We start from the raw sequence: 21,226 nt of genomic DNA on the forward strand, positions 1-21,226 counted from the left end.
AACAAGTAAGAAATTTCACTCCAAACCAGAGACGAGGTTTTGCTCTGTGAACAGTGACAACCTCGGCCACACAGCAAGAGACAGACAGACAGACACACACACATACGAGTTTACTCACATGCACATGGGGCACAACTGTGTTGACTATGTGTGGACCTGAGGGCGGCAGGGCTTGTCAGCTGCAGAAGACTTGTGCTTCTCAAAGACCCACATAGGGGGTTTGCCCCACCTTCCAAAGCCTGAAACAATTGGGTGCTCCCGTGCCTGAGGCCAAAACCACCCAGCTGTAATCCTCAGAGAGCTGACAAGAGACCTAAAGGCTGGAGGCTTATAGCAAGTGTAAGGCCTTGACCCTAACAACCTGCCACGCTGGGGACCTACTCACTTAAAAGAAATACTGCAACACAAATGTGGTATTAGAACTTGGAGCCAACTGTGCTGAGGCTCCACACACCTGATAAAGAGACTGAAGGGCCGACAACAACTACTAGCAGCTGAGAATAACAACAGAGGGCCAGGAGCATAACTCGGCCTCCCTGGGCGCCTACAGGGAGAGCAAACAGGCCACAACAGAAGGACACACGTAGGACACATAGGGGTCACCCCTGGAAGATTGAGAACTGAGGGAAGCACACTGCAGACCTCCTAAGGCATCACTTACATAAGGTCACCTATCCAAGAGCAGGAGACGTAGCTGACCTACCTAATACGTAGACACAAGCACAGGGAAACAGGCAAAATGAGGAGGCAAAGGAATACATTCTAAGTAAGGGAACAGGACAAAACCCCAGAAAAGGAACTAAGTGAAACAGAAACGAGCAACCTATCTGACAGAGAGTTCAAACAAAGAGTGTTAAGGATGCTCACTGATCTGGGGAGAAGAATAGATGAACTCAGTGAGAATGTCAACAAAGAAATGGAAGATATAAAAAAGAACCTATCATAAATGAAGAATACAATACTGGAAATGAAAAGTTCACTAACGTGACTTAAAAGCAGAGTAGAGGATACAGAAGAACGGATCTGCGAGCTGGATGAAAGACTAGAAGAAATAACCCAAGCTGAACAGGTAAAAGAGAAAAGAATTACAAAGAGTGAGGACAGTCTAAGGGACCTCTGGGACAACATCAAGCGCAGTAACATCCGTGTTATAGGTGTGCCGGAAGGAGAAGAGCGAGACAAATGGGCAGAGAATCTATTTCAAGAAATAATAGATGAAAACTTCCCTAACCTAAGGAAGGAAACGGACATCCAGGTAGAGGAAGCACAGAGAGCCCCACACAAGATAAACCCAAAGAGCCCCACACAAAGACACATCAGAATCAAAATGTCCACAGTTAAAGATAAAGAGAGAATCCTAAAAGCCGCAAGAGAAAGTCAAGTTACATACAAAGGAAACCCCATAAGGCTATCAGCTGACTTCTCAGCAGAAACCTTACAGGCTAGAAGACAGTGGCATGATATATTTAAAGTGCTAAAAGGAAAAAACTTACAGCCAAGAATACTCTACCCAGCAAGGTTATCAATCATTCAAAATGGAAGGAAAGATCAAAAATTTCCGAGACAAGCAAAAATTAAAGGAGTTTGTCACCAAGAAAACAGTGCTCAAGAAATGTTAAAGGGACTGATTTAAGGGGAAAAGAGAAGACCACAAATAGGAAAAATTATCTATTTCCATGATAAGAGGGTAATGGATACAAATGTACAAAAGAGAGGTTAGATATGATACCAAAAACATAAAATGAGGGAGGAAGGGAGGTAAAGAGTAGAGCTTTCAGACACAGGTCAAACTAAAGAGACCATCAATTCTGTATAGAAGAAGGAAGGAACAGAGAAGGACTACTAAAACACTGAGAAAAAAAAACTTAAAAAATGGCAGTAAGTACATACTTATCAATAGCTACTTTAAACATCAACGGACTAAATGCTCCAATTAAAAGGCATAGGGTGGCTGACTGGAGAAAAAAACAAGACCCATATATATGCTGCATACAAGAGACACACTTCAGACCTAAAGACACTCACAAACTGAAAGTGAAGGGATGGAAAAAGATACTCCACGCAAATGGCAATGAAAAGAAAGCTGGGGTAGCAGTACTCATACCAGACAAAATAGACTTTAAAACAAAAACTGTAAAAAGAGACCAAGAAGGTCATTACATAATGATCAAGGGCACAATCCAACAAGAGGATATAACACTTGTAAATATCTACGCACCGAATGTAGGTGCACCTAAATATATAAAGCAATTATTAACAGACATAAAAACAGAAATAGGTACCGTATGATTTCCCTCATTAAGTAGTAGATAATAGCAACAACAAACAAACACATAGAGACAGAGATTGGATTGGTGGTTACCAGAGGGGGAGGGGGGAGGGGGGAGGGAGGAGGGCGAAAGGGATAATTCGGCACATGTGTGTGGTGATGCGTTGTAATTAGTATTTGGGTGGTGTACATGATGTAATCTATGCAGAAATAGAAGTATAATGATGTACACCTGAAATTTATACAATGTTATAAACCAATGTTACTGCAATAAACAAAAAATTTAAAAAAATATATTTTTTACTTTTACAAAATAAGCATACCTATTTTATTCAAAAGCAAAATTGAAAAAGAACAACTGACATGGTAAAATGACCAAGACAGCATACTTCAGAAAAAGAATGTTTTTAGAGAGAAGACAAAAACAATAAACTAAGTGTATCTGTTACCTGTTAAGTGATCTAGGTAGTACTGATAGAGCTTGCACTGAATAGGAGTCATTCTCACAGCTAACACATACTCATGTTTTGGAGGCAAGAACTTTGTTAATGCTGTATAGTCTTTCCTCTGTAATTAACAAGAGAGAAAATGAAAATTAGTTAACCTACATATATGACAGGAATTTACTGCTCTAAGAATTATCATTGTTTGCAACTAAAAGATACACGTAAATTAGTAGGTACCAAACATATAAGAAAACATTTTCTTAAACATATTTACCCTCTTTAGTCACCCAATGATACCCATATGATGACAGTTAATGTAGTTCATTACGACCACACAATAGGTTGCACTGGTAAAAAGACATTGCAACACACCAGGTCGGTTTTAAACTGAAGTGGTCATATAACCAAGTGAACAATTTAGTGTTTCAAATGATCTCTTCTATATAGAAAAAAGAAAAAAAAAAAAGGTGGCGAGGAGATCTAGCAGGTAGTGCTAGCAAAAAGACTTGCTTTAATCATATAGTAAAACTGATGAATCAAAGTCGGATGCAGTCTGGACTGCCCTTTGGGTAAGATGTGCCAATATGCCACAGGATAACACACAACTTCAGGGGGGATGTTTGCCAATTGAGAAAGTAAGCCGTGTATCAGCACTCCTGAAACCATTTAACTACAGAAATAGGAAAGAAAGAACACTAATGTGCTAGATACAAAGGACCACCTAAAGCAGACAAATGTTGCCTAGGAGTAGCAGCAATACAGAAACAGAGTATTTGCTGTAAGCACCCGGGGCCAGCCTGAACAAACAGGATGACTTTGCCTTATATGAAGGTACTATACCCAGCCAGAAGGATAGTGTATCTCATTTGTGACAACACCTTTGTGGCTACCATTAGTACCTAGTGTCTGAAGGAAACAAGTGTGGATCTTGAGATCTATTAACTGCTGGCTCAGTGTCTACATACTTATCTACTTATTAATACAGGTTCACTGAAGATGCACATGTAAACAACACTATTAGACCATTCAGGTTATTGTATGTACTTGAAAGTAATAAAACTGGGCCGGCCCCGTGGCTTAGTGGTTAAGTGCGTGTGCTCCGCTACTGGCGGCCCGGGTTCGGATCCCGGCGTGCACCGACGCACCGCTTCTGCGGCCATGCTGAGGCTGCGTCCCACATACAGCAACTAGAAGGATGTGGAGCTATGACATACAACTATCTACTGGGGATTTGGGGGAAAAAATAAATAAATAAAAAATTATAAAGAAAGTAATAACACTGTTTCTTCAGGATTACCTGAAAAATGGCTCCTCTCATAATTCATAATTGCCTTTCCTACAACCATTTCAACTAAGTGAGGTTTAAAATACTACAGAATTAGGGTGAGCGAGGGAGTTTCTTAATCATAATAGCTGTGTTCCTTTTACGTACTCCTCTCTTAAGGACGAAGAATCTAAACATTAACATATTAAAATATAAAAGTATATATTTGGCAAGTGAATTAATTAATTACATTCTAAACTTCTCGGTGGAACTTTTTAAAAGTTCACTGTTGCATAAGCTTTGAAGACAATGCAAGGAGATTTAACTGTAAAACTGTATACTGAAAAGGGAGGAAAGAAAACACAAAATAACTAAAGTTTAAATTCAGAATTAGGGATGGAAATATAACAAAGTAACAATATTGTATTATTATGGAATGTATTTGTACCTGAACACATCCAGCTAACATTTCATAGAGAATGTGAGCACGTTTTTTCATCACTCTGACATCTACCATGGTAGAATCTGCACACTGACCATTTTGGATTGGATTTATAAATCGATTCCTGAACTCCTTAATGGATCCAAGCAAATTTTCCTTGATAAAGTTAACCATGCAATGATCTAAGAGAGAAGACATTAGTTCGTTAACAACAATAATGGCTGAAAGGACTCAGAAAACTTCTCTGATAAAATGCTCACGTCAAAAACGCCATGGAGGCATTAGAATTAAGCTACAAAGAAAGAACACCCAACTGAATGCAGACTAAATATTGGTTGTAAGTCTGATCTAGAACTGGATTACCCAAACCACGTGAGAAGTTCAAATAAAAACCATCCCTAAATTCTAGACATGAATGTTTAAAAAAAAAACTAAGAACATTTTATTCTAACTCACTATTCTTTACAATAGATATGAAGTGTAAAACAAGTATTCTGTAATTCTAACCATGATCTAATGGTCAGCAAGGGTATCTCGTGCAAAAAACATAGATACTGAATCAAAACAATAAAACCGGGCAATAAGCTACTATATCAAATTTTATACTAACTGATTTAGTCCCAGAAGTCCTTAACAGAATTACCAGTTGCCCTATACTATGTAAGACCACAATGTGAAACAGCATTTCTATAAATGGGGTAACAGGAAAGGGGGAAACTGGAACAGATAAAAATAAAGGTAAACTATAGGCTAAAGTGAAATAACTAGTATTACTTAATAATAAAATAGAAAACCATTAAGTTACTATAAATACACAAAAGGAATAGAAATAACATAAAAATAACAAAAAGCTATTACAATGGACTATGACAGCAAATTTCAATTTGGTATTTGCTGAATAACTCATGTTCCCTCTTTAGAGTCACCACACACACATGAAAATGAGGGACATTCACAAGTCACTTCCCTGGGTTCACATCATCTGTCCTCAGCCTCAGCAAACTCCATCCTGACACGGAGTCAACACGGCTCTCCTTCTCCCATTTCCACCTTCCTAAAACATTCACACTTGGCATTTCTTTTCAATTTCCCATCAGTACCACCCCCCAAACTGGACGTATTTTGTTACATCTCCTAAATGGTCACAAATGCATCTGCACTTTTAAAGCAATCATTAAGACTTCTGATATTTTTTATGTATTTCAAATTCTATATTTATATTCGAACACTCACAATGGCATACCTCTTGACTGTGGTTTACCATTCATATTTATAAAGCATTCCACTTGAAATGTATAGTATTCTTTCACAGTAGACTAAGATGAACCTATGTAGATCATGGTCACAGACTACATTCGAGTAAACAGAAGAAAGGCAAATGGCAAAGTGGCAAAAATATATCCGAGGCAATGCCAATACTCTACAGCATATTGCAGATATTGACTCACACTCAATTAGGTTATTCTGAAGTGGTGTTCCTGTCAAAATAATCCTCCTCCTTGATCGTATAGAATTCATAGCTTTTGAAACAGCAGATGCTTCATTTTTAGAATATGGCCTTCATCACAGACAACAAAGTCAGGGCCTATAAAAACATATAGAAAACATTTAATTAATAGATAATAAAACTGAAAATGTAACCCATTTAAGTAAATAAAGTTAATCCTTTTACAGTGCTGCTCTTGTGGGAAGATAAAACAACATCCTTCTAAGAATAGTCATTTTATCTGCTGCTGTATTTGGTGAATGTGACACTAACTAGTACTAATTATATTCCAACAATGGAGTATTAAAGTACTATTACACACGGTACTTATGGTCCTCTGAATTAGAGAACAAAAACAGGCAACAACAAAAATAATCACTTGTAATTAGTAATTTGGTGGTGAACATGATGTAATCTATGCAGAAATAGAAGTACAATGACGTACACCTGAAATTTTTACAATGTTATAAACCAATGTTACTGCAATAAACAAAAAAATTAAAAAAAATAAAAAATAAAAAAAATAATCACAAGGGTGGGGGCCGGCCGGGTGGCGCAAGCGGCTGAGTGCACACGCTCCACTGCGGCTGCCCGGGGGTCGCGGGTTGGGAACCCCGGGCGCGCACCATCGCACCGCTTGTCGGGCCGTGCTGTGGAGGCGTCCCATATAAAGTGGAGGAGGATGGGCACAGATGTTAGCCCAGGGCCGGTCTTCCTCAGCAAAAAGAAGAGGATTGGCGGATGTTGGCTTAGGGCCAATCTTCCTCAAAAAAAATAAAATAAAATAAAATATAAAGCTGCAATAAACATTTATAGAAAAAAATAATAATCACAAGGGTGAAAAGATCTCCCAACAGATCTGGGGTATGTGAAAAAACAAATATCTTTTATAAATGAAAAACAGTATCTAAAGCTATATTTCAGCACTAGTGTATCAAGTTAAAACTATCACCTAAGATAAAGAGCAATTCACATATACACTAAAAGACAAATTTCAAAGGTTAGGTTTTAAGAAATAATATATAAATCACAATAGACCGTGCAGTATTTCCCATTTAACTTATTCCAAATAACGAATACTCATTGCTGGGGAAAATTTTAACTGGTAAAGGACAGCGAAACTGATTGTTACATGGGTATGGGGGGTGGGAAGAACACTTTCCAAGCTGTAAAAGATCTCACAACTGAGAGGGACTCTTTCAAAAGAAATACGTACACTTATTTTATTAAAATAACATACGTTATTATTTGCTAAAGAATCCCATATACGCAATTTGTTTGCTGGTCAACACACACAAATATTAAATATTGATTCCAACAATAGCAGTTGTCAAATTGCCCCCCATCTGTTAGGCATTAGAGAAAATTCATCTTCTACATGATTTCGAAAGTAACTGCTTCAGTATAATTGATCAAATAATACACTTGCTATTTAGTTAGTATTCAGACGGGGCTACACAAATAGTAAGACATATTTTTTAATTGCTAATATACTTTCTAAAAACTAAAATCTGTATCTAGTTTTGTATTAAAAGACTGCATATTATTTATTATGAATCCCAAAAGTTTTCTAAAGTCAAAAACTGCCTTTTACACGAGTGACTTAAATGATTTCCATGACCTAATATTCAGCGTTCATGAAGGTATGGTGCAACAGGTACTCTCACAAACTCTTTGTGGGAGTCTAAATTAGGATCAGACACTTTGGAAGACAATTTCACAATATCTATTAAAATGTAAAATGTGTGCACCCTCTGACCCATATTTCAATTTCTGGGCATTTATTCTGAAGACGTACTTCCACAAGTACTCAAAGACACACATTCTCTGAAGCACTGTTTATTATGACGGAAAACTGGAAACAACCTAAAAGCTTGTCAAAGGGGGTTAATAAAACTACGGTATAACGGTATGTTGCAGAACTAAAATTAATGATGTAGGTCTCTATGTATTAACCTTGAAAGATATGCCAAATATATTATTAAACAAAAAAAGCAAGTTACAGAACCTGTATTATGATCCCATCTGTATTTGAACAACCACCTCAAACAAGGCAATTTCATCTATGTATACATGTATGCAGTGAAGTACAGGGATTAACCCTGCCCAAAGAAAGGTTTGGCCTTACAAATAAGTAAAATCAGAAATGAAAGAGGAGAGGTTACAACAGACACCTCAGAAATACAAAAGATTATAAGAGAATACCATGAAAAACTATATGCCAACCAATTCGACAATCTGGAAGAAATGGATAAATTCTTAGAATCATACAACCTTCCAAAACTGGATCAAGAAGAAGTGGAGAATTTGAATAGACCAATCACCAGTAAGGAGATCGAAACAGTAATCAAAACCTCCCCAAAAATAAAAGTCCAGGACCAGACGGCTTCCCTGGTGAATTCTACCAAACATTCAAAGAAGACTTAATACCTATCCTTCTCAAACTCTTCCAAAAATTGAGGAGGGGGAAGCTCCTAACTCATTCTACGAAGCTGACATTACCCTGATACCAAAACCAGACAAGGACAACACAAAAAAGAAAATTACAGGCCAATATCACTGATGAACATCGATGCGAAAATCCTCAACAAAATACTAGCAAATCGCATACAACAATACGTTAAAAAGATTATACACCATGATCAAGTGGGATTTATTCCAGGGATGCAGGGATGGTTTAACATTCGCAAATCAATCAACGTGATACACCACATTAATAAAATGAAGAACAAAAATCACATGATCATCTCAATAGATGCAGAGAAAGCATTTGACAAGATCCAGCATCCATTTATGATAAAAACTCTGAATAAAATGGGTATAGAAGGAAAGTACCTCAACATAATAAAGACCATATATGAAAAACCCACAGCTAATATCATCCTCAATGGTGAAAAACTGAAAGCTATCCCTCTAAGAACAGGAACCAGACAAGGATGCCCACTGTCACCACTCCTATTTAACATAGTATTGGAAGTCCTAGCCAGAGCAATCAGGCAAGAGAAAGAAATAAAAGGGATCCAAATTGAAAGGAAGAAGTGAAACTGTCACTATTTGCAGATGACATGATTTTATATATAGAAAACCCTAAAGAATCCACCAGAAAACTTTTAGAAGTAATAAACTAATATGGTAAAGTTGCAGGATACAAAATCAACATACAAAAATCAGTTGCATTTCTGTACACTAACAACGAAGTAGCAGAAAGAGAAATTAAGAATACCATCCCATTTACAATTGCAACAAAAAGAATTAAATACCTAGGAATAAACTTAACCAAAGAGGTGAAAGATCTGTACAATCGAAAACTATAAAACATTTCTGAAAGAAATTGAAGAAGACACAAAGAAATGGAAAGATATTCCGTGCTCTTGGATTGGAAGAATTAACATAGTTAAGATGTCCATACTTCCTAAAGCCATCTATAGATTCAATGCAATCCCTATCAAAGTTCCAACAACATTTTTCACAGAAATAGAACAAAGAATCCTAAAATTCATATGGAACAACAAAAGACCCCGAATAGCTAAAGGAATCCTGAGAAAAAGAACAAAGCTGGAGGTATCACACTCCTGATATCAAAATATACTCCAAAGCTATAGTAACCAAAACAGCATGGTACTGGCACAAAAACAGACACACAGATCAATGGAATAGAATCGAAAGCCCAGAAATAAACCCACACATCTATGGACAGCTAATCTTTGACAAAGGAGCCAAGAACATACAATGGGGAAAAGAAGGTCTCTTCAACAAATGGTGTTGGGAAAACTGGATAGCCATATGCAAAAAAATGAAAGTAGATCCTTACCTTACACCATACACAAAAATTAACTCCAAATGGATTAAAGACTTGAATGTAAGACCTGAAACTGTGAAAGTTCTAGAAGAAAACATAGGCAGTACGCTCTTCGACATCGGTCTTAGCAACATCTTTTCAAACACCACATCTGACCGGGCAAGAGAAACAATAGAAAAAATAAACAAATGGGACTACATCAAACTAAAAAGCTTCTGCACAGCAAAGGAAACCATCAACAGAACGAAAAGACAACCTAACAATTGGGAGAAGATATTTGCAAACCATACTTCTGATAAGGGCTTAATCTCCAAAATATATAAAGAACTCATGCATCTCAACAACAAAAACTACCAACCCAATTAAAAATGGGCAAAAGACCTGAACAGACATTTCTCCAAAGAAGATATACAGATGGCCAACAGACACATGAAAAGATGTTCAAAATCACTAACTATCAGGGAAATGCAAATCAAAACTACAATGAGATATCACCTCACGCCCGTCAGAATGGCTATAATTAACAAGACAGGAAACAACATGTGTTGGAGAGGATGTGGAGAGAAGGGAACTCTCATACACTGCTGGTGGGAGTGCAAACTGGTGCAGCCACTATGGAAAACAGTATGGAGATTCCTCAAAAATCAACGATAGAACTACCATATGATCCAGCTATTCCACTGTTGGGTATTTATCCAAAGAACTTGAGAACACCAATTTGCAAAGGTACATGCACCCTGTGTTCATTGCAGCCTTATTCACAATAGCCAAGACTTGAAGCAACCTAAGTGCCCATCAAGGGACGAATGGATAAAGAAGCTGTGGTATATATACACAATGGAATACTACTCAGCCATAAGAAACGGCGAAATCCAGCCATTTGTGACAACATGGATGGACATTGAGGGTATAATGCAAAGTGAAATAAGTCAGAGGGAGAAGGCCAAATACCGTATGATTTCCTTCATTAAGTAGTAGATAATAACAACAATAAACAAACACATAGGGACAGAGATTGGATTGGTGGTTACCAGAGGGGAAGGGGGGAGGGAGGAGGGGGAAAGGGATAATTCGGTGCATGTGTGTGGTGATGGGTTGTAATTAGTATTTTGGTGGTGAACATGATGTAGTCCATGCAGAAATAGAAGTACAATGATGTACACCTGAAATTTTTGCAATGTTATAAACCAATGTTACTGCAATAAATAAGCTAAAAAAAAAAAAAAAAAAAAAAGGTTTGGCCTTTGCCTCCAGCTCCTGGGAAGTAACCTCTAAACCCTTGGAATGCTCTGCCTGATAAGAATGTCTTTGTTTGCCTGGATGGCTTGGGACACACCAGATAGTCTATGCTAACAATGTGAGGGGGGCGGGGGACGACTTTGGGCCATGTGGCATCTTCTCCATCTCTGGAGGAGCTAGAGACTAGGAACACCCACATGGGTGGTCAATCACGTCTACGTGACCAAGCCCAAAGTCTAGACGGCAAGGCTCCGATGAGCGTGTCTGGTTGGCAGTACTCCATGAGTACTGTCACACATCATTGCTGGGAGAAGTAAGTGTTGTTTGCATCATTCCACTGACAGATTGGGCTTGGAACTCTGCTGGAGCCTGCCCTATGTGTCTTTTCCTGTTGCTGATCTTAATTTGTATCCTTTCACTGTAATAAACTATAGCCATGAGTATAACAGCTTTTCTGAGTTCTGTGAGTCCTAGTGAATTACGGACCCTGACGGTGGCCTTGGGAACCTCCAAATGTTGCAATATAAAATACATGCTTGGGGACCAGCCCAGTGGTGTAGTGGTTAAGTTTGTGGGCTCCGCGTCAGCGGCCTGGGGTTTGCTGGTTCAGATCCCGGACAGGGACCTACACACCACTCATCAGGGCACGCTGTGGCAGCGTCCCACATACAAAATAGAGGAAGACTGGCAACAGACGTTAGCTCAGCGCCAGTCTTCCTTCCACCCTCAAAAAGAACATGCTTGGAAAAAAAAGCTGATTAAAAAATGAGCAGACGATCTGAATAAACATTTTTACAAAGAAGACATACAAATGGCCAACAGGTATATGAGAGGGTCCTCAACATCATTAATCATCAGGAAAATGCAAATCAAAACCACAATGAGATGTCACCTCACATTTCTTGGAATGGCTTCTATCAAAAAGACAAGAGATTAAGTGTTGATGAAAATGTGGAGAGAAGGGAAGCCTTGTGCACTGCTGGTGAGAATGTAAATTGGTGCAGCCACTATGGAAAACAGTATGGAGGTTCCTCAAAAAGTTAAAACTAGAACTACCATATGATCCAGCAATTCCACTTCTGGGTATATAGCCAAAGGAAACGAAATAATTATCTCAAAGAGATATCTGTACTCCAATGTTCACTGCAGCATTACTTACAATTGCAAAGGCATGCAAACGACCTCAGTGTCCATCGATGACTGAATGGATAAAGAAAATGTGGAGTATACATACAATGGAATATTATTCAGCCATAAAAAAGAAGGAATTCCTGCCATTTGTGACAACATGAATGTACCTTAAGGGCATTATGCCTAGTGACATAAGCCAGACAAATACAGATAAATACTGTATGATCTCACTTACATGGAATCAAAAACAAAAGACAAAAAACAAACTCATCGATACCGAGAACAGACTGGTGATTGCCAGATGCAGGGGGTGTGGGCTGGGCAAAACGGATGAAGGTGGTCAAAAGATACAAACTTCCATTTATAAGATAAATAAGTCCTGGGAATGTAATGTACAGTGTGGTAACTACAGTTAACAATACTGTATTGTATACTTACAGTTGCTAAGGTAGTAAATCTTAAGGTCTAATCACAAGAAAAAAATCTGTAACTGTGTGTGCTGATGGATGTTAACTAGACTTATTGTGGTGATCATTCTGCAACATATACATAGATCGAATCACTATGTTGTACCCCAGAAACTAATATAATATGTTAATTATATCTCAATAAAAAATAATCAAATACATGCTTGCCTAAGCACAAAACATTTCTGGAAGGATATACATAAAACAGTGGGACAGGGAGGAAGGGAACTTTTACTTTTCAATATAAACCTTTTTCTTCTGTTTGTATTTTGCTTAAGAACATATATTGCTTTTACAATTTAACTTAAAAACAACTATTTATTAGCACGGCAACGGAAGGAGAGGGATCCCTATCCTTAGTAAGGATATCTGAGGGAAGAGAAGTAGGAAGCAAGAATGAATGTGAATATACTCACTAATAACCCTGAGTCAACAAAACAGTTATATAATGTTATTCATATTCTGTTCACTAAGATAGGAATGTAGGTAACATTGTCTAACATAAAAAAGTTTTAAAATCTTTACTGTTTAAAAGGAATAAATTTTAATTAATTTGGAAATACATTTTCTAGAAAACCTCATTCCAACAATATATAAAGGAGGTGGTACAGTTTGAAAATACCTCTACTTAGAAATCATTTTAGAGAACGTACAGGGAGAGTGCAGCCATGAGACTCTGGAGACTAGAAGAAAGGGATTTAGCGAGAAGCTTGGAGAAAAGTTCTCCTGTTCAAAAATTCAAGCCTGGCTGAAATGGTTCAATACACTACGGAAATTTGTCATTATTTTATATAATTACGTAGTCAGGTCTATCTTACTGTTTAAATCAAACAGTAGCTTGAATTAGTGTGTGTGTGTGTGTGTGTGTGTGTGTGTAGGAGTAAAGTACTGATACATGCTACAACGTGGATAAACCTTGAAAACATTATGCTAAGTGACAGAAGCCAGATATTATATGATTCCATTCTTATAAGATGCCCAGAAATATTTTCATGAAATGTCCAGGATAGGCAAATCCATTAAGACAGAAAGCAGACTGGTGGTTTCCAGGAGATGGAGGGAGGCTGCATTTGGGAGTGACTGCTAATGGGTACAGAGTGTGTTTTTAAGGTGGTGGAAATGCGGTGGACCCACAGCTAATATCATCCTCAATGGTGAAAAACTGAAAGCTATCCCTCTAAGAACAGGAACCAGACAAGGACGCCCACTGTCACCACTCCTACTTAACATAGTACTGGAAGTCCTAGCCAGAGAAATCAGGCAAGAGAAAGAAATAAAAGGGATCCAAATTGGAAAGGAAGAAGTGAAACTCTATTTGCAGATGACATGATTTTATATATAGAAAACCCTAAAGAATCCACCAGAAAACTTTTAGAAGTAATAAATGAATACGGTAAAGTTGCAGGATACAAAATCAACATACAAAAATCAGTTGCATTTCTATACACTAACAATGAAGTAGCAGAAAGAGAAATTAAGAATACCATCCCATTTACAACTGCAACAAAAAGAATAAAATACCTAGGAATAAACTTAACCAAAGAGGTGAAAGAGCTGTACAGGGAAAACTATAAAACACTGCTGAAAGAAATTGAAGAAGACACAAAGAAATGGAAAGATACTCCGTGCTCTTGGATTGGAAGAATTAACATAGTTAAGATGTCCATACTTCCTAAAGCCATCTATAGATTCAATGCAATCCCTATCAAAGTTCCAACAACATTTTTCACAGAAATAGAACAAAGAATCCTAAAATTTATATGGAACAACAAAAGACCCCGAATAGCTAAAGGAATCCTGAGAAAAAAGAACAAAGCTGGAGGTATCACACTCCCTGATTTCAAAATATACTGCAAAGCTGTAGTAACCAAAACAGCATGGTACTGGCACAAAAACAGACACACAGATCAATGGAATAGAACCGAAAGCCCAGAAATAAACCCACACATCTATGGACAGCTAATCTTTGACAAAGGAGCCAAGAACATACAATGGGGAAAAGAAAGTCTCTTCAACAAATGGTGTTGGGAAACCTGGATAGCCACATGCAAAAAAATGAAAGTAGACCCTTACCTTACACCATACACAAAACTTAACTCCAAATGGATTAAACACTTGAATGTACGACCTGAAACTATGAAACTTCTAGAAGAAAACATAGGCAGTACGCTCTTCGACATCGGTCTTGGCAACATATTTTCAAGCACCATGTCTGACCGGGCAAGAGAAACAACAGAAAAAATAAACAAATGGGACTACATCAAACTAAAAAGCTTCTGCACAGCAAAGGAAACCATGAACAAAACAAAAAGACAACCTAACAATTGGGAAATGCGGTGGGATTCAATGGAATGGTCGTGACGGTTACACAACATTGTGAATATACTAAATGTTACAGAATTGTACACTTCAAAATGGCTAAATGAATTTTATGTTATGTGTATTTTCCCCCAATAAGCTCTAGTCATTAGCTTAAAATGTGGGAAACTGCAGATTAACTCTCAAGTTACCACAATGAATAAATGCTTAGAATGACTTAAAGTAATTAAATTAATTGTGTTATGAAAGAAACGAAAGAAAAACCAATTATAGTAATGAGGTTATACATAGATGACTCTATTCGTTTGTCAAAACCAGTTAAACTCTACATTACAAAGAATAAACTTTAACGTATCCAAACAATGAAATAAAGGAACTGACCTTCGTAACTTTAGGAAATGATGTTTTAACTGGAAATTATAAAGCTATAGACAAAAGCAATCATACACAAACACTGTATGCTGGTTGGTAAATTTGTTTCTCACGGGGGTAGAGGTTAACAATTCTGAAACTACCTTACATGTGTAATGAGGCTGAACAAATAAGTACAAGGATGGTAGATGGCTAGAGCCAAGAGTCTCACTTTCAGAAAGGCAAGGAACAGATTCACAAAAAGAAGAAGGCTAAAATTATACTGAGTTAGAGTCGAAGACATCATTCTGAAATCAAGTATATCTTTATAAACACACACACGGATAGATTTGTGTATTTTGTACACATATCATCTCGTTCTGTCTGCTGAGAGGACCCTGGAAGCAGTGACACTCCAGTAGCAACGAATACACCCAGTGCCCAGATCTTGGTTCGTAAACACCATTTTTCAATAAAAGGACCCATGGCTCCTTATTGAAATGGCCGATTCTGAGGCAGGGGCAATATAACATGAGCCTGGGGCATCTTATAGTACTAGAAAGTGATGAAGTGCTCAAGAAAACCCACAAAAGGATGGAATATCACAAGGATAGAGGAACCAATCTGAGCTCCCAATGGCCAAACTGGAACAATTTGAACAACAAAATAAATAACATAGTGTTAGTTTATAATCTAACATAAGCTAATAATAGATGATTAGTCTCATACTGATAGAAATCAATGACTGATTACAATAAATAGGTAAGAAGGGACAAATCTTTCTTAAAGAAAAATTCCAATTTTATGTGGAGATACCACCCACTACAAAAGATGGAGCTTAATTTCTGCCCTTCTACCACTTGAGTGGGCTAGCCTTAGTGACCTGCTGCCAAAGAATAGAGACAGGTGAAATTAGTAACCTTATAGTAGAGAAACCTGGCAAACACTACCTTCACCAAGGGATGAAAATTAACATCAGCAGTGATGTCATGGGGATCTAATATACCCCTGATATGATATGATGAGAAGGGTATTCACCTGTGATATATTCTTTCAACAACTCTATAACCCCAATCTAATCACAAGAAAAACAACAAACAGACTAGTGAACATTCTACAGGATACTTAAACAGTATTCCTCAAGACTGACAAGATAATGAAAAATAAAGAAAGGCTGAGAAACTGACATAGACCAGAGGAGACTGCAGAGACATGACAATTAAACGCAGTGTGGTACCCTGGATTGGTTCCTGGAACAGAATGAGGACATTAACAGAAAAACTGGAGAAATTCCAATATAGTTTAGAGTTTAGCTAATAATATGCCAACGATGTATCAACTTCTTAGTTTTGACAAATCTACCATGGCAGTGTAAGTTCTTAACAGTGGGAGATCAGGGTGCAGGGTTTATATGGGAGTCTTCTTTACTATTGTTTCAACTTTTCCGTAAACAAAAAATTATTTCAAAATAAAAAGTTTTTATAAAAGCCGCTAAATGATTTACATGGAAATCACAAATGTTACTCTTCACATTAGGAGCTTTAGTTTCTTTTTTGTTTATTTCCCTGAGAAAAATCACCACATTAAGCATCTCAAACTGTGGGTTTTTTTGGGTTTTGTGTGTGTGTGTGTGTGTGTGTGTGTGTGAGGAAGATCAGCCCTGAGCTAACATCCATGCTAATCCTCCTCTTTTTGCTGAGGAAGACCGGCTCTGAGCTAACATCTATTGCCAATCCTCCTCCCTCCCCCCCCCCAAAGCCCCAGTAGATAGTTGTATGTCATAGTTGCACATTCTTCTAGTTGCTGTATGTGGGACGCGGCCTCAGCGTGGCTGGAGAAGCGGTGCGTTGGTGCACGCCCGGGATCCGAACCCGGGCCGCCAGCAGCAGAGCGCGCGCGCACTTAACCGCTAAGCCACGGGGCCGGCCCTCAAACTGTGGTTTTAAACTGTTCCAAGGAAACCTTGTGAAAAATATGCTGCAATACTATTCACGAGCTTATAGTTCTCCAACGATAAAACAACCACAGAACTTCTAGACAACTATTTTAATCATAGGAAAAAGATAAATTTACTATTAGACCTTAGATTTACAATGGCAAAGTGACTTTGGTACATGTTAATTACATCATTATCTAAAAAAAGTCAAAAAGGTACAAACTCTCAGTAATATAAGATGAATAATCTCTGAGGATCTAACGTATAACATGGTGACTATAGCTGATAACACTGTATTGTACAACTGGAATTTGCTAAAAGAGCAAAACATAAATGTTCTCACAGACGCTAAAAAAAAAGGTAAATATGTGTTGATGAATGTGGAACTCGAAGGGGGGAATCCTTTCATAATGTATACGCATATCAAACCATCACATTGTACACTTTAAGTATCGTAGAATTTTGTCGACTATACCTCAATAAAGCTGAAAAAAATGAAAGTTTAAAAGTTAAAGAAAGAAAGAAAAGAGGCAAAGCTGGGGATTCTAAAGAATACTGTTATTTTGGCAGTGAAAATTACTTTCTCAATACGCATCTAAAGCCTCAACAGTGTCTTAAAGTAATTAGATATGACAAGATAGTTTGAAAAGGAAAAAAATTATAAATACAAGTTAATAATTAAAACTAATTAGTTTTGCAGTTAGTACAACTTGCTGCTTTTCCAAGTGGCAAATAAGAATCAAATATTTGGATCTCACATCATGAGGATTACTGTCATAAGGATCGACAGTACTGCAAATACTAACATTCCATAGTGACGACCTTTGAAAAGACAGAAAAAAAAAAACACAGCAATTCTTCGAATGACTCAAAGATGGCAAAGAAACCTTTTCAGAGTATGGAGAGAGCTCTTATCATCTAATATTCAGACAATTGGAAGAATCTGCGATTGTGACACAGGCACCGGATGCTTTTTTAATTGTTTACAAAGGTCTCCCCTAAAAACCTCAAACACTTTCAGACTCAGCAAGTGAATTCTGAACAGCTGGCAACATTAAGGCTGATTTCATCTTAATGAAATTATACTAAGAAACAAAAAGAAGGCAAAAATCCGAAGGATAAATGAAACAAAAACCAGCTACTTAGTAGCTGTTCAATCAGTACTTATTAAATAAAACATAAGCATATTTTTTATTCAACTTGCTTCTTTATCTCTGTGCCTGCTAATGTCTTACCTGGATCAACCAAAGCTTTGTTAAATATTTCTTTAAGCTTCCTACTCTTCACATTCCTTCCTTGAGCAAGATTTCTGTACATCTCATAGCCTATGATCATAACACCACCATCTTCTTGCCACCTCTGCAGCATGTAGCTTCTCTCCTGAGGACGTTTCACAGTGGCTAATTCAGAGACCTTGTGTGGGAAAATATTTTTAAAGGTAGCTATTAGAAATGTAAGAATATTAAATATTCCCCACTAAAATATGCATCATTGATAATTAAAAATCTTTTTTCTTTTACTGTATAGACTTCATGCAGTTATTTTAATAACAGAAAACATTTAAAATATGATACCTCAAGCTTCTCATCATCTTTTAATCCCTCTTGCCACTTCTCAAATTCATTCATCCAATTCAAAGCAGTATTAAGAGGACAAACCACTAAAGCTGTGCTGAAATCCAATTTGTCACACAAAAGAACTGTATGAAGAAAACTTACCACCTACAAGAAAACAAATTAAGTTGCCATCTTCATTTACATATCTGCAAAAAACTTAATAAATCGAGCAATATTACAATTTAATAGTTAGGAGTTTTTTGCTTTAAACAAGAAAGCAACCAACCAAAGGTCACAATTTCCAAACCAAGCAAAATACAAGGAAAAAGATATAGTACCTAAAAACAGGGAGTTAGCTCCCAACTCTAAAGCTCCATGAATCTATTACCAATAATAATAATAATATGAATATTATAAGTAACCACACCAAAACAGCAACTAAGTCCCTGGTCTTCAGAGAACGTCCCTACAGTCTTTCAGAAGATACCACCGCCCATTTAGAAGAAAATCGCGTTCTCGAGTACTTTTCCATTTTATAGTGAGTCTTCTGACTTGCTGAACCTATAATGATTATCTTATGGTTTAAAATTACACATATATTCACTAATTTCACGTCTCTGCTGGAACTCCTGCCATTCAGAAATGCAGTATTTTAATAGTGAAAACTATTTTACGTTCTCACTACAGGATCACAGACTGTTAAGAAGGTGTAAAGAAAGTACATTTCCACCTCAGAATCTTTGCGGTTTTTACTGGCTATGCCTGTAACCCCATTCTTTCACTTCATTAAGATCTCTGCTCAAACATCACCTCCTAAAAGATGCTCTCCCTCTCTGTTCTCCCTTAACACCTGTTATCTGAAGGTACATATTTCTTATTTTATTTGATCAAAATCTCTCTCCCCCACCAGAATATAAGCTTCCTGAGGGAGAGATCTTGTTATTCTTGTTCACTGTTTGATCTCCAGCCCCTACAACTGTGCCTGGGACATGACAGAATCCAACATACATTCTTGAATTAATGAACGCACAACAACAGAATACCTTCATGTTCTTACCTGTAAAGTCTTACCAAGGCCCATGCAGTGGGCGAGAATGCATCCCGAACCTGGAGATTTCTTTGTTTTTTTTACAGACTCACAGCAGCAATCCCACATAAACTGAACACCTAAAAATGACAGCTTCATTAAGTTCAATTTAAAGGCCCAAGTTAAAAATCTTCCTTCATAAACACACCAAAAACATAACCAAAACTTCTAAGAAATAGAATTTTAAAAAACAGAGATAAAGAATCTCAAATGTAAATGAGATTTTCCCCCCACTAAGGTTACCAGGAAAAAAAACAGTGAATGCAAGCACACGACAGGGTGACTCGGCTTCATTCATCTTATCTAAACTATCACAGCAGACCTCCTCCACTCCCTGGGATGGTCCAGAGACATAGGAATAATCAAAAACAGAAACTTTATCCAAAAGAGGGAACAGATTCCTATTAAACATACTTTTGGATTTACTGAATCAATCAGAAAAAACACAGGAGATAATTTATCATTTCTCCCTTTATTCAATAGTCAAGACTGAACAAGAAAGGGGCTCACTACCCAAGGAGTAGGAGCTGTAGAACTTCCCTTATGAATTTATTCACATACACACTCAAAACTGACTTACTGATTCCACTCTAACAAAGCAGAGGACAGGGATAATTTGGTATCTTTCTGATACCAAGGTAGAAATATTATTAAGAAACATACCTGAAATTGTTGAAATAACATTTCCTAAAGAAGACTTCTAGCTAACTCTACCTCACCCTACCCTGCAGCGGCCCTTAGCCAACCATTGCAGACTAGGTGAAATCCACTTGCTAAGTATACCCATTTGTAAGTGGCACTTACTTCCCCTTTGATAACACTCATTTTCTTTGCAGTCATTTAATTTTGTTCTTCTTCATTTGCTTATGCATGCCATAAGGGCAGGGATCATGTCTGTTTTGCTCACTAATGTACCTCCAGTGCTTAGCAGAATATGAGGCACACAGGAGACACCAAATTTTGGTAAAATTTAACTAAAAATGCTTTAATCATCTAAGAGTTTCTTACCATCTACTTGATGGGGGTTTCAATTTGATAACCATATTTCTATGAACCTGCACTAAAGGTTCTTTGGTTTCTTCATCTTCATCTAAAACCAACTTGGTGGTTATTGGACACTTGGTGGGCTAAGCATCTTCAATTTCTATCACCCAAGTAGAAAGAGAATTATAGATAGTTAAGCTCATAGATATCTTTCAAACAATGGTGGGATATTAGTCTTGCTAAGAGAAATTTTCCAAAATATAGACATAGCTACTTCCACACCACACATCCAATATTTTGATTCAATAAGAGCAGGACAGATCACAGGATTACGTGTTTTCCAAAGTCAAAAACCTCCACAAGACCTTGAATCACTGTGCTAATGTCAGTAATTTAGTGCATCGGTTCTCACCCTGGATATCTCAACACACACGATAGGCAGAGCTTTGA

The 21,226-nt window shown here is 37.4% G+C and overlaps 1 protein-coding gene across 1 annotated transcript; it reads right to left on the bottom strand.

Moving 5' to 3' along the window:
* Window positions 1-2,690: 2,690 nt before the first annotated feature.
* Window positions 2,691-20,811, bottom strand: LOC147911880 (chromatin remodeler ATRX-like). Its single transcript, XM_087427792.1, has 7 exons — window positions 20,801-20,811; window positions 19,763-19,872; window positions 18,724-18,870; window positions 18,385-18,562; window positions 5,870-6,006; window positions 4,428-4,603; window positions 2,691-2,836 (listed from the first exon to the last, which is right to left on the bottom strand). The coding sequence occupies exons 2-5, from the start codon at window positions 19,859-19,861 to the stop codon at window positions 5,936-5,938; spliced, it is 495 nt and encodes a 164-aa protein (XP_087283918.1). The 5' UTR covers window positions 19,862-19,872; window positions 20,801-20,811; the 3' UTR covers window positions 2,691-2,836; window positions 4,428-4,603; window positions 5,870-5,935.
* Between the last annotated feature and the right edge of the window lie 415 nt (window positions 20,812-21,226).

This window comes from Ceratotherium simum, chromosome X, assembly GCF_057802395.1.
Source record: "Ceratotherium simum simum isolate JZ-2026a chromosome X, ASM5780239v1, whole genome shotgun sequence".
NCBI lineage: Eukaryota > Metazoa > Chordata > Mammalia > Perissodactyla > Rhinocerotidae > Ceratotherium > Ceratotherium simum.

Excerpts from the sequence above, each read along its gene's own strand:
- LOC147911880 (XM_087427792.1), bottom strand. The coding sequence starts at position 19,861 with ATGTGGGATTGCTGCTGTGAGTCTGTAAAAAAAACAAAGAAATCTCCA. Across the intron at positions 18,871-19,762 it reads GCCTTGGTAAGACTTTACAG|GTGGTAAGTTTTCTTCATAC; the intron begins GTAAGAACATGA and ends GTTTTCTTGTAG. Across the intron at positions 18,563-18,723 it reads AAGATGATGAGAAGCTTGAG|GTCTCTGAATTAGCCACTGT; the intron begins GTATCATATTTT and ends TTCCCACACAAG.